The 14825-nt window shown below is 41.2% G+C and overlaps 1 protein-coding gene across 3 annotated transcripts in view; it reads left to right on the top strand.

Moving 5' to 3' along the window:
- The first annotated feature begins 232 nt into the window (after positions 1-232).
- Positions 233-14825, top strand: part of ZBTB25 (zinc finger and BTB domain containing 25) — a 28690-nt gene continuing 14097 nt past the window's right edge. Inside the window, exons 1-2 of one of the 3 annotated variants that reach the window (XM_058567103.1) lie at positions 233-297; positions 12369-12548. In XM_058567103.1, coding sequence (XP_058423086.1) covers positions 12376-12548 — 173 coding nt within the window. In that variant the 5' untranslated portion in view covers positions 233-297; positions 12369-12375. Of the gene's footprint in view, positions 298-6246; positions 6585-12368; positions 12549-14825 lie in introns of those variants that run through there. The other 2 variants (XM_058567101.1, XM_058567102.1) reach the window with 2 other exon arrangements.

Genomic DNA, 14825 nt, shown 5'->3' with positions numbered 1-14825 from the left:
TCCGCCTACAGTCACGACTGGGGACTGTGGCGGAGGCGCCCCAAGCGCACGCCGACCCCTGCCTGGCCACTCGAGCGGGCGAGTGCGCACGCACGCACACAGACTTCGGCCCCGCGCCCCTGGTTCCTCGGCTACCAGGCGCGCGATCACGTGGGCCCATCGCGGGGCGGCCGGCGCGGGAAGCCGCGCGAGAGCCGGCAGCGGGGTGCGTGAGCCGGCGCCGCCGCGTGACGTACACGGCGCGGGAGCCGCCCCTCCCGCACGGAGGAGCCGGCCGGCGGCCGCGGCGGCGTCTGGGTAAGCGACGCGGCCCGGCCCTTGTGGGCTGCTCCGGGCTCAGTCCCTCCCGCCGCGAGCCGCCCTGGGCGGGGGCCTGCAGCTGCGCCGGTCGCGGGACAGATGCAAGTAGCTGGGGAGAGGGGTGTTTTTGGTCCATTTGAGATGTCAATCAGGGCACAAGAGGAAAATGGCAACCGCATGTGAGCGCTGGGCTGAGGATGCCCGGAGCCGCCTGTCGCTGCCGACACAAGGCGCTGCCGGGGCCTGACGCAAGCCGGGACGGCGCGCGGGGAACCGCAAAGGCATGGCGCCCTCCCCGCCGCGGGCCTGGGTGCGACCCCAAGCGGGAAGTCCCGGCGGGCCTCCGGCTTTTCCCCGGCGGCCGCGCCGGCCCTTCTCGCAAGTGGGCGGGTCTCCAGGTGCAGCCTGCGAGACGCTGCGGCCGCTGTCCTCCCTCTCCCTCCCCCACCCCCGTTGGTGATTACCCGTTTCTAGGGCAGGAAGTCCCCCCCAAATTCATTTGTTTCTTTTTTCAGATTATATTAATCTTACTTTAAGCAAATCGAGTTTTTCGTTTTTGGAGCTTGCCCTATTCATTACTGTCTTCCCTGGCGCTTATTATTTGGGGAAATCAAGCTGCTTAGGCAGCACCTAGCGCTATACCTGGAACTTGACAGCAGCCAACAGGTTTCATAAATTAACGCCCATTTCCCCCAAGGGATTAAATTTGGCATTCATTCTCTTGAGACAAATCTTTTTGGCAAAGCTGTCGATTCTCACAGGATTTTGTCAAGTGTGTAAAGTACACTTTTGAATCAGATTTTAAAGCTGAAGGGGGCCTTATAGAAAATCTAGTTCATCCTCTCGTTTTACAGATGAGGACACCACGCCTAAAGGAGCGTGTAGTTTGATGGGGTCCTACACTTGAGTAACTGAGCTCCAGGGTTGCGCTGTGCACCACATCAGGAGTCCAATGCCAGTTTAACCCACTCACTGTAGAGACCCTCCATCAGAGCTGATTATACTTGCCTTAATTCAGGTTATGGAGAAATCAGGTTTGGCCAGTGTGTGATGGCTCTGGTACTTTAAGGAATGGAGTTGGCACTATTTCTAGGTGGAGTAGACTGCCTGTGATGTACTTTGGAGTTCAAAGCCCGTCTCCCCCCAGTTCAGCCCTATTCTCTGCAAGAATAACCAACGTTTGCAGCATTGCTTGCTTCCTTAGGTTAAGGCATCAAAGTCCTCTTTAGCAATCTGGATATGTTTTAATTAAGGATAAACTATTAATCCGTCATCAGACATCAGCTCCTTAATAGGGAACAGAACACTGATGGGATAGTACATGGGATAGATTAGTTCTTATGGCTGGGAGGTTATCAGGAAACAGTGGAACATCACAGGGGTGGTCAGCAAGAAAGGAGGGAGGACCTCATGTGACTTGCTACGCCTTTTTGCCCAGCCCTGCCCTGAGTGTCTTATTTGGAGGTAGTTGAGATGGATCCTGCTCAGGTTTGGTCGCTGTTTGAGTACCTGCAGTGGCTAGCTACTTTCATAGATGAATTTTGAATACTTTGCAAAAAGGAAGTAGTAGTATCTCCATGTTACAAATGAGGAAACAGGCTCAGAGAGATTTACCTGGCTTCATTTGCAGTAGAATTCAAGTCTGGATCACTTATCTCCCAAGTCCAGTCAGTGCTCTTTTGCATTATATCTTGCTACCACTTCAAGCCAGGAAGGGGATGAGAGAATCGCCTGCGGCTGATTTATTGGCGCCTGTGGTTGCCCAGAGAGGCCGAGCAGGACTTTTCAGCTGCCCTCTCTGCTTTAGAAAGTGGAGTTGTGTGCTTCCACCCTATCTCCTGAGGGGAATGCGAAGGAGCCAGGCTGTCTAGCTGGGGAGGAGGGGCCCAAGTGCCTTGGCCGTAAAATATCCTGCCCAGGGCTGTGCTGGGAAGTGTTGCGTAATGCCCTCCCCACCGCTGAACCAAAGTGATTTATTTACTATGGTCTGTAGGTGGTGCTTGACCATCTTGTTAAAGAAAAACGTGTCCATTTTAGTAGTAACAGGGCCAGAAAAGAGGGGGGGTTTTATATTATTGCAGGCTTTTTTCTTGTCTTAAAAAAGCAGTGCAGGTGCTCTTATCTTGATCAATTATAAAGTACTTCTACACCACTTCCTGTGCCCCCTTTCTGCTTATTTATTCCAAATTGCATGTGAACTTCAGTCTTTTGAGAGAAGAATGTTAAGAGAACTACTGCTCCAGTTCATAGTTACCAGCACAGGCTATGGAGTCAGACCTAGCTTTTGATCCCCACTTGATACTATTTGCTAGTTATGTGTCCTAAGCCTAGGGGTTTTTTCATCAGTAAAATGGAAATAAAAATAACACGTATAGTCACAGTGAGGATTAAAAGAAATAATGTACATAGAGCACTTAGCACAAGGCCTTGCGTATAGTATTTACTCATAATAGTAGCTTTGATAATAACTAGAACAGTATTATTCCCTCTAGGATAGGAAAGATATTGCTACTTGAACTTGCTTCGGGTGGGTGGAGGAAGAGGAAAGAAATTGAAGCAAACATCAGTTTCAGGATTATTGATTGAATTTATTAAAACTTCTGCTTTCCCTTTGCCAGCAGGAATTTTTTCTTTTTCTCTTTTTTTTTTTTTTTTTGACCTTATCTGGAGAAAAAGTGTCCATAGTGTTAAGCTGGTTATTTTTGAAATTTTTCTAATTCGTTCCTTCCCTGGTTACAAATTAATCATACAATGACTTTTTGTTCCTCCTGAAAAACTCTGGGCACTTTAAGCAAAGGGTTTCATTAGCCCATGCGGATAAGGTGTTTGTGGAATGTTCCATGGCAAAGGAAGTATTGGCTCACCTATATTCAGAAGTTATAATCGTTCTTGTTTCTACTGTATTCTAGGTCTGTACTAGCCTTGTCGCTTTCCACCTTTCTCCTGTCCTTTGAGTACCTTATATTTTCTTTCAGAAATGCAGTCTATTTTTTTAGTGGACTAAGAAGAATCTTTTTCTTTCCTTCACAGCGTTCTGATGTTTTTAAGGTCCACTAGCAATTTGCAGTCACCAGTGTTAGCATTCTTGTTTGCCTGGTGCTGCGGCTTTATCAGGCATCCCACATGTTGGTTAGATGGGTTAGAGATGTAGCAGGCTGGCTGTGTCTGCCAACAGGCAGGAGGCCCCAAACTAACGTTTCCCTGTTCCGTTAAAGGTTTTTAGAGCATAACTGCACTTCCTGTATCATCTACCACGTCTGCTGCTTACCCTCTTCTCTTATATTCTCAGGGATTTTCCTAAGCAGATGCCTGGAATTACTGCAGATTTTACTGCAAACAATATTTTCAGATTTGGAATTTCCATATCACTTGTTAGATGTTATGAAAATAGGTGTAATGGCATATGAGAGTAAATACCTCTTTTTCCCAAATACTTTTTTAAAAAGTTGTCTGAAAATGGTGTGTTCCTCCGCTGCCCCCAGTGCCCCTCCTACTAGTTTGGGACCACTTTGTTTCTTAATCTGGCTAATTTTTTAGTTTAAATTACAATTAGAGTTACAATTGTTGATTTTTGTTCATTTAATGTGATTGATATAATTCCCACATTTTGAGCACTTCTTGTGAAATTGGTTCTTTTTTTCTATAATTTTAGAGTGTGAAATATTCTCTTGGATTTCCTTGGTCCCCTCTTCTAACACAGTAGTTCTAAACTGAGGCATCATATTAGAATCGCCTGAGGAGCTTTTTTTAAAAAGGCTCAGTACCTCACCCTCAGCAGTTCTGTTGGGTTAGCCTGGAGTATGGCTCAGGCATCAGTAGCGCTCTGCGTGGAAGGTTTTAGAGTACAGTCAGCGATAAGAGCCACTATTCCAGGATAAAATGATTTCTGCAAACATTCTTTCTCTGGGTTATAAAATGTTACATCTCCACAATCATGTGAAAGTACCATTAAAAAGTTAAAATCATTGTATAAACTCTTTTACCATGTGGCTCTTTGAATATTTTTGCTTTTACCTTTGTATTTATAGCCATGAGTAAGTATCTCAAAAAAGCTGTACACATTCCTCTGCCAACTTTCCTGTCTCCTTGTCTTAATGATAATTAATAATAAAGTCACAGTGATAGGAACCACAGAGAAGATATCTAAGGCTGTTTGTTTTCCACAGAAACAGATGTCTTACTCCTCTTGTTCCTTTTCTTATTAGAGATTCTTACAGCCTGAGAGAAGGAAAAGCTGTGTATTCCAGGACATCGTTCTGGCTGCCATAGATCTGAGAGTCCAGTGTAACTAATACTATAGATTTTTTTAAATAAATAAAAATCAAAGATGGTGAATATCAAGCTAACTCTGAATTAAACAAACATAGCTACTGGTATAAAGCTGGTCTAGTTTACTCAGTTTAAGCTAATTCAGAGTTACTGCAATCTAGTAAGTAAACAAGGTTTTTTAGTCTCTCTTAAATATCAATGCTAACCCTATTGTAATATAAATACCACTTTGATAACAGATAAAGCATTTTAAGATGTAGCACTCTTGGGTGAGCCCCGTGGCTTAGCGGTTAAGTGCGCGTGCTCCGCTACTGGTGGCCCCGGATCCCAGGCGCGCACCAACGCACCGCTTCTCCGGCCATGCTGAGGCCGCGTCCCACATACAGCAACTAGAAGGATGTGCAACTATGACATACAACTGTCTACTGGGCCTTTTGGGGGGGAAAAAAGGAGGAGGATTGGCAATTGATGTTAGCTCAGAGCTGGTCTTCCTCAGCAAAAAGAGGAGGATTAGCATGGATGTTAGCTCAGGGCTGATCTTCCTCACAAAAAAAGAAAAAAAAAAAAAGATGTAGCACTCTCACATTTTGGCTCTAGTATTTGTAAATATAATAAAATGATAATTATTTTTCTGCAACCTCTCTCACATCTTAAAATTTTCACCAAAAATTCTCAAATGTAACTTCTAAGATCTTTATGTATGCATAGGAAACTTTGGCTATTCCACATACTAGATAAAATTGATGGTCAAAGAAATGATGAACAAAGGCTATATAAAAAGCCTAGCTAATAATTTGCAAAGTAGATTGTATTGGAAAATGTTCTTAACTTTGATGGATTGACTCTGTTGATGTGAGGTAAAAATCTGTTTGTGTTGCCTTTAAACATCAAAAGTCTATTATTATGCAAATAAGCTTGAATACACCTATTACATATATAAGTTGTGGTGTTTTTTTTTTTTTAACAGATCTGAATTTGTATCATTTTATGAACTTTGAAAATTTACCCCCTTACTTGATTCAATATATTCGCAAAATCTGCCGTCAATATATATGTTGAAAGTTCTAGATGGGGGTTTTGAAGAAAGGGCACTGAGTTTAAAGTCAGACCACCAACACCGTTTAATAGCTAGTTGTCTGACTTTGGGTACCTTTCCTGCCTTCTCTGAGCCAGTGGTTCCTCAACCATAAAATGAAACTAATGTAGTACCTACTCTACTACCTTATAGGATCAAAATAAGATAGTGTAGGGCAGAGGTTCTCAAAGCGTGGACCCAGTACCCCCCAAGAAGTTCCTGAAACCCTTTCGGTGGGTCTACAAGAATCTTCCTTTTGCAAGGCCAAATTCTCTTAATATGTTTGAACCAGAACAACATGTGGCAACAGATTGAATGTAGAAGCACATAAAAGAACCCAGCTGTATTTTTGTAAAGCCGAGTTTTGAAGAAGATTGTAAAATATAAAACAATGACATAACAATGCTTTTCTTCAGTTCTTTTTTTAGGAAAAAATGTATTATTTATGTTAATAAGTAATGAGTTTATTTTTTTTATTTTATTTTTAATAAATTAAATATTTAAGAATTTCTCACTTTTAATTTCTAATATGGTAAATATTGATAAATATAACCCACATAAACAATAGCTCTTTATAGACCTTAATGCTTTTCTTAAGAGTATAAATGGATCTTGAGACCAAAACTTTTTAGAACTGCTGATAAAGGATAATGGCCGAGTAGTATCTTTTGGGACAGTTCTGCAGAGAAAAACTATAAACTTGAAAAAAAGTTTTAGAAACTACCAGATGGCATTCAAGAATGACAGCAGGCAGAAACTGGAATGAGGTCTACACTTGGAAGAAGGGAACAACAGTGGATAAGTTTCCATTTTTATGGCTTTTAGCCTGAGAGAAGGCCCTAGCTGGTGACATGAGAGGATGGATAAAACTGGGATAACCCATAATCTTACTTGCTTGAAGAAAAGAGGATGAAGTTCAGAGTGATCACACAGCTGGAAAGTAAGGAGCAAAATCCTAGAAAAGCTGTTGGGGGGGGGACCCTGAGTACTATGTATAAACTCAGCTTGAATCTCTTGCCAACCCCTAAACTTAGACATGTGTTGAGCAGCCTCCAGACAGCACACCTAACAGTAAAGAAACTGAGCTATAGGGGAGGCAGAACTTGGAGTTTAAGTCCAGCCAAGTTAATTGTCTGCAAAAACTGAACAAAAACATAAATACTCCTTGGAAGAATACTACAGAATCTAGAGTCTTTGTTATAGCAATCACAATGTCTAGGATATTATCCAAAATGACTAGACTTACAAAGAAACAGGCAACTCACCCTAATAAATGGAGGTTGACCTCAAGATGACCCAGAGGTTGGATTTGGCAGAGATTTAAAGCAGCTATTATAACTATACTCAAGGATATAAAGCAAAGTAAGGTTGTAATGTGTGAACAAATAGGAAATCTCAGCAGAGAAATAGAAATTAAAAAAGAATGAGATGAAAAATTTTGACCTGAAAATGTGATATCTGAAATAAAAAATTCACTGAAAAGGTTTAACATTAGAAATGATGGAGTTAGTGAACTTGAAGATAGATTAATAGAAATTATCTCCTCTGAAGCAGACAGAAATAAATTAGTGAATGTGAAAGTTCTCTATAAACTTCAATGCTCTGTATTAGCATCAGGAATTATTACTCGAGGTTTCTTTCAAGGCCTAAACTCACCTCTTCCCTCTGCATATGGACTGACTATAGTTTGTAAATCAATGCCATCTAAAAGAGTACTCTCTAGTTCTCTCCCCTAACCTCAGCCCTCTCCTTTCCACAGTAGCAAAAGAGATTTCTCTCTCCTCCATGGCTGACTGCTGCACTTATACTTTTGATTGCATTCCTTCTGGCTTCTAGAGATTCCACTCCCCCTCAGCCTCAGTCTTTGATCTGCAGCTCCCTCACTATCCTGTGTGTACCTACCCTTTATGGCCTCTGCTTTCTAGAACATCTTGCAGTCAGATGTGCTCTTGCTGCTTTCCCAAACTGTTGTCAGAGGTCACCAGAAACCTCTTGGTCACCACACTTGGGGTCTGTAACAGGCGTCATCCCCATGTTTCTCTGCAGCATTTTAAACCATTGCCTTCTCCTCCCTCCAAGTTTCTCACCTTTCCTTCACCTCCTTTGCCCTCCCTTAATGACCATATGTTTTCTTATTTCTCCTCTTCTGTCTTATTGGGTCTTTACTGTGTTTTTCAAGCATTCATTCTTAGCTTTTTTCCTCTTACTTCACTCAATAGTCCCAACCACTTGTGGTGACTTCCGCCCTGTCATTTCAGAGGGCCTCCTCTCCCTCTAGCCCTGCTCTCTCTAGAGCCCCAGTCCTATGTACTGTCTCCACCAGTCATTTCTACTCAGATGTCCTAGAGTAAACGCTTTCAACTCACTGTGTCCAAAACAAAACTTCTCTCTTACCAAGCCAGTTTCTATGCCTCCTCTCAGGCATTCTAGGACCCTGCCTTTATATTAACACCTAGCACATGGCAGTTGCTCTGCAAATATGACCTGAAGAAGTGAGTGAATTCTTCCAGTTACCCAAGCTGGAATTCTGAGACTCACCTTTGACTTGGTCTTTGTGGCTGACCACATCCAATCTGCTGCCAAGTCATATCTGGTGTATCGTGTAGTCCTTCCTTCATTTCCACTGCAGTAGGCTCTTTGCTGATCTTTCTTTCTCCATGCCTTTCCGTTGCTAATCTTTCTGTTATATTGCTACTAGAGCAGTCTTTTTATTTATCTATTTATTTATTTATTGTGTGTGTGTGTGTGTGTGCACGAGGAAGATCAGCCCTGAGCTAACATCCGTGCTGATCTTCCTCCACTCTATATGGGATGCCGCCACGGCATGGCCTGACAAGCAGTGTGTCGGCACGCGCCCGGGATCCGAACCCGGGCCGCCAGCAGCGGAGCGCGCGCACTTAACCGCTACACCATAGGTCCAGCCCCACTAGAGCAGTCTTGACTCCCAGGCCTAATGATGGTGATGATGATGATGATAACTGGTATTTATTGAACGCTTATTGTGGGCCCCACTATTTCTAAGTGCTTACATGCATTATCTTTATTAAATCTATATAACAACGTGTGAGGTAGATACTGTAATTATCCTTATTTTATAAGTGAAATCAAGGCCCAGAGAGTTAAGTGTCTTGTCAGGATCACACAGCTAAATGGCAGAGCTGGAATTTTAATCCAAGGTCTCTGATTCCAGAGTCCAAGCTTTAACTGCTATGCTGTTCTTCCTCCCACAGAAAACATCTTAACATAGTTCATTACAAGCACAACTGGAGTACCGTTTAACATTCAGTACACTCTGTGAGCTGACCCCATCTCTTGTTATTCACTTATATGCCAAACTGAATTCTTCAGTTATCTATATATTCATACCCCTCCCTGTAATTTTATCCATTCTATTTTTTTCTGCCTAGAATGCTGTGTTCACCTTCTGCCTGTTCATCCAGATCCAGTTCAAATGGCTTATTTTCCTTTGGGTCGCCTGTTATTTATCTCCCCCACGTAAGATGTTCTCCGAACTGCTGTTATGGCACTTAACACTTTTACTTCGTATCATAATTACTAGGTTTTGTGTTTTGTCTCCCCTGGTAGCCTGTAATCTTGATTGCAGCATCCATGTAATTTTTTTTCTGTCCCCATGCCTTGTACAATGCATGCTTTCAAATATTTTTTCTTTATTAAATTTCTCTTCAAAAAATATTTGTTCAATAAGTGAAGAATTTAACCGTTACTCATAGATGATTAACCACAAGATTTTTCTGTATGTGTTTTTTTAGTGTGCCATTTCTCATTTCCATATGGTTCCATAGTTTATTATACTAATGTACAATATATGTATAGAAACAACTGCTGAAAATTTTTATGATCTGAGGGGTTTTTTTTTTTGAGACAGTTTGTAAGGGTATTTTCAGATACTTCAATTTGAACCTTTTCATTGAATCTAAGACATACGTTTTTCAGATACTAAGATCTCCAACATAGAAGTTTATTTTAGTTTTTCAATCTCCCTATAAAGTGATGATGCTTTAAAATCAAGGAAATGTGGTAAATATAATAAATAGTGACGTTTGATTAAATGCCCTTTTGGAACAATATCTACAATTTGGGTTTTTGTTTATATTCCTAGATGATAGGCTTGGGTGTGTAGATTATCTTGTTATTTCTTATTTCATTGCTGCTTAAAGGCTTTTAAAATGAGATGGTAACGGGTATGAGTTTTGTTTTGTTTTTTTTTTTTTAATTGGGGGAAGATTGGAGGAACTATTTTGTTTGAATAAGTAGGGTTTTTAAAAGTAGTGCATGGGCCGGCCCCGTGGCTTAGCGGTTCAGTGCGCGAGCTCCGCTGCTGGCGGCCCGGGTTCGGATCCCGGGCGCGCACTGACACACCGCTTCTCCTGCCATGCTGAGGCCGCGTCCCACATACAGCAACTAGAAGGATGTGCAGCTATGACATACAACTATCTACTGGGGCTTTGGGGGGAAAATAAATAAATAAATCTTTAAAAAAAAAAAAAAAGTAGTGCATGAATGTTGAATTAAAAGAAGCAAGTTGTAGGATCCCTGAAGTAAAATTTTACTTATATAAAATTTTAAAACATGCAAAACAATACCTTGTTAAGTGATATATACATATGCAGTAAGAATGTGACAATGTATAAGAGAGTCATAAACACCAAATTCAAGATGGTTGGTACTTTGGAGGCGAAGTTGGTGGGGAGATAGAATGAGGGAGGGAGAGATGCCAGGGGTCTCTACCATGTTTGTAATGTTTACTTTTTGTGGCCAGGGGTAGGTGGGTGTTTGTTACATTGTTCTCTGTACCTGCTTGTCTATCTGAAATATTTAATAATTTTAAAAAATGAGAGAAAAAGGAATACATTTAGGTATGTATTTATGATGTTCAAATTCAATAAAAGGTTTTTTTAAGTTCCAACGGTACTGTTCCCCCATGCTTAACTCCCTGCTCCCTAGTTTTCCTCCCAGACATGAACATTTTACTTGTTTCTTTGAACCTTTCCAGAGATGTGTACATAAACAAGAATATATTTATGTATAAATTCCTCCCCCACCTTTAAAAATAACCACCCCACCCCATAATAATCTTCTCTATACAGTTTTACACTTTGCTGTTTTTACTTAATGTATCTTGGAGATTATTCCATATCAGTACATTAAATATGTAGTTTTTATAAGTTTAACCTTTTTTTCAGTAATAATTACCTTTGTCTTTACCAGTTATAGTCTAGACTTCATCCACTAGAAAGTATAAATATTTGTTTTGCTATGTCACATTTGCTTACGCAGCAGGAAATCGGAGTTTCTCCCTGATTCCTCTTTCCAAATATTCCTCAGGCTTCCCTGAGTGCCTTGATGTGTAACTGGACTGTTCCCGAGGTTCCTCCGGTTTGTGGGTCGTGTTCCCTCTGGGAGGTAGAAGGGGAGGACATTTGGGCTCTGGAGCCGAGTGCCTGGGTTTGGGTCCCCTGCTCTGCCACTTACTAGCAATGTGACCTTGGCTAAGTTAACTCTCTGTGCTGATTCAGTTTCTTCATCTGTACGATGCATTGAGTATTCCCTTTGTCGTAAAGTTGTACTGAAAATTAAATGAGTGAAAAGTGCCTGACACATAGGAAGCACTATAAAGTGTTAGCTATTTTTATTAAATTATCAGTCACTCAGCTGTCTGCTGCCCAAGCTACTGCCAATCTCCAGACGGCTAGCCCCACTCTCTCATCGCTGAGCTCCTTAGACCTTGTTCTCTCTGGCTAGTGAGGAAACTTCATTCTCTTTTCAGGATCTGCTCTTTTAGAGGAGATTCTCCCAGCCCCCCAGTGATGCACTTTATATCACAGCTGCCTTCTCCCTAAAGCACCAGGGCGCTCTGCACAGTTGGGGCGGGGAAGGTGGTGAAGCACAGCCTCCCATCTGCCTGGAGCCACAGCACTCTTGAATGTGCCTGCTGCTCACACTAGACTTCTCTGCCAGAATTCTTTTGCATGCTTTTCCTCATGTGTGATGTTCCCCCTGAGACCAGTGGTCCCATCTTGCATTCACTTCCTTCGGTAACTTCCATTTTTATATGTATCTGAATCCAGTTAAGATCAGGGTTTAGGTTCTTTCCCATGGGGCTCCTGGGCCCCATGTAAATCAGGGGATGTGGCTTGACATCTATTTTAAGGGCTCCTGAACTTACTGTGACTGATAAGTTTCCCAAACATTGTATGATAGTTAGGAGGCCAGTGTCCCCTGAGCACACAGAGGATCCGTAAGGAGCAGTGACACTTCTAGCCCAGCCAGGAGACACTGCTATGTTATTAACATTTATAGCTAACATGTGAATAGCAGTTTCCATTACAAGGTGCTTTTCACGTAACTTACCTCATTTAGCTCTGAGGCAGGGATCAGTATCTCATTCCCATTTTTCCAGTGAGGAAACTGAGGTCTAGAAACACTGTGGTCGCATAGATAAAAAAGGACAGGCCTTCCTTTTGCTCCTGTGTCACTCGTACCAAGCTACCTTCTTACCAGATGAAAAAAGCCATATTTTATGGTTTCAGCAGAGTTGATATTGATTGTCATAATGAGGAGATTTAATGTTAGCTAGGTTTGGGGTAAAATGAACAGTATTGAAAACTTGAATAATTTCATTTAAATTTAGGTCTCCTTGTACTCTGTAGGTTTGTGTAAACTGTAGCCAATTTTGTAAAAAAAATATTGTCCTTTTTCTCAGAGCCACAATGGACACAGCTAGCCATAGCCTTGTCCTCCTGCAGCAGCTGAACATGCAACGAGAGTTTGGTTTTCTGTGTGATTGCACAGTTGCTATTGGAGATGTTTACTTCAAAGCCCACAGAGCAGTGCTTGCTGCTTTTTCTAACTATTTCAAGATGATATTTATTCACCAAACAAGGTAAGGATGTGCTTTTGTAAATCAGTTAAGAATTTTTAATATTGTGATATATCTAAGCCTTACTATAACATCATTTTGGGGATTCTTTGTTATGGGGTCGCCTTAAGAAATAAAAAAATCTTTTATAATAATTTTGTTTTTTACACATCAGTAATTAAACTCAATGTAGGATCCATGTTGGAAGATAAGAATGAAAACAATAATAGCTAAAATTTATTGAAGACTTATTCCATACCCAAGCACTAAGTATTTGCCTAGTGTAAATTCTACTATTTTAAAGAAAAGGAAACTGAAACTGAGTTGTTAAGTAATGTGTCCATCCAGGATTATATAGCTAATGAGTTAGACTCAGATACAAATCTGGGCTCTTAAAGGTGTATGCTCTTAATCACAAAGTTGTTGATTTCTATTCCGTAACACTTTCATAGCAAGGTTTCAATGTCGTAATTCTATCCACCTCATATTCCATATTACAGTTCCAAGGTCACTTGTTTCAAAAAGGCTTTTGTGTTTTTTGCTGAGGAAGATTTGCCCCAAGCTAACATCCACTGCCAGTCTGCTTTTTGTATGTGAGCTGCTGCCACAGTATGGCCACTAAGACAAGTGGTGTAGGTCTGCACCCAAGAACCGAACCCAGGCCGCTGAAGTGGAGTGAACCAAACTTAACCACTAGGCCACTGGGGCTGGCCCTCAAAAAGTTCTTTTGAATTTAGGTTACCCCAACATGACAGGTATGTAGAGAGAAGGCTGGAAAGTGGTATTCAGATTCTGAGTATTTGCTAAAGAATAGCTTTAATTCATTCTAGGTTAAAAGTGATAGAACACTCTATGTTTTTTAAAGGACATTATATGAAATATTTAGGAGTTCAGCCACAATTATACATTTTTATTTAATTGTTCATTCATTCAGCTATTTATTGAGTACTTACGTGTCAGGCACTGCTCTAGACCCCTGTAACAGGTAAGTTATATTCCCTGCCCTCAAGAAATTTATAGTCTAATAGAGAGGTAATGCATGTAAAGAAAATAGTTGCAGTGTAATTGATCTCTCTGTGCCTCAGTTTCCTTCTCTGTAAAACACTAGAATAGTATACCCACCCCAGAGTGTTGAGAAAAATTAAACGATTAATAATATTAAAATACTTAGAGCAGAGCTTAGCACTGTTAGCTGCTGTTATTAATACTTAATGTAATAAGTCTATAATAGAAGTGTTGTATAAGGTGAGTGGAGTGTCCGCAGCCCTATTTTGAGAAGATTGGAACAGGTTTCACAGAGGCCCTGGATCTTGAAGGATCAGGAGGAGTTTTCAGATGTTGTAGAGGAATTCAAGAAGGTACATTGTAGGCAGAGGGAAAAAATGCATGAAAACGCAGATATGAACCAGGCTAGCACATTCAGGGAACAGAGTAGATCAGAATGATCGGAATGTATGCCACAAAGGGGAGAGGAGGTTAGGGTGGGGGACAGGTCCTGGCCTTTTCTGCCACGCTAAAGAGTTTCCTTCCTGACCTAAGTGTCAATGTAGAAAGTAGATTAGAGATACTACCTTCACATCGGGCTCGTCCGAGAGCTGTGAGTTGGTTCAGCTCTCAGAGCAGCTGTTGTGTACCAGGCACCATGCTCAAGTAAATCCAAGAGATACTAAGGTGGCAGGCCTGCTACGTGGTATCTCGGTTGAGCAACTGAAAATCCTCAGTTAATGCAGCTCTGTGCTGATATAAAAAAACCCTGCCACAGACCATGGACATGGGCAGGTCAGAGTGAAACCCACGAGGGAATCCCAAGATATCAGGACTGAAGAAATGGGTTGCCAGCATACTGACACCCAGTGCTTTCTGATGCACTGACACAAACTTCTTTTCTGGGAAGGTAAGTTCAGTGACTGATCCCAATGTTCCTTGACATCCAGTGCTTCCCTCAGGTTGTCTTCATCCTGATTTTGCAGGGCGTTTCCTGATGTTTTGTTACACAAAAATAACAAGATGTCTTGTTATTTCCATCTATTAGCTGAATTCGAGATTGCTATGTAAAAATTGGGCTTGGGGTTATTTTAAAGCTTTTCAAAGTTATACCTGTATTCATTTGTGGTTTAAAGAGTAGATACATTAATATAGTTTGGAAGCCAAAATAAGGTTAGCATAATTTAAATTCTAAATATTACCAGTTTCAGTAGACTCTTTTTAAAATTTTAAATATTTTTTATTATGGTAAAATATGTATAACATAAAATTTGTCCTTTTAACTATTTTTAATTGTACAATTCAGTGGCATTAATT

Source organism: Diceros bicornis, chromosome 24 (genome assembly GCF_020826845.1).
Source record: "Diceros bicornis minor isolate mBicDic1 chromosome 24, mDicBic1.mat.cur, whole genome shotgun sequence".
Lineage (NCBI taxonomy): Eukaryota > Metazoa > Chordata > Mammalia > Perissodactyla > Rhinocerotidae > Diceros > Diceros bicornis.
This window is presented reverse-complemented; position numbering and strand designations above follow the sequence as displayed.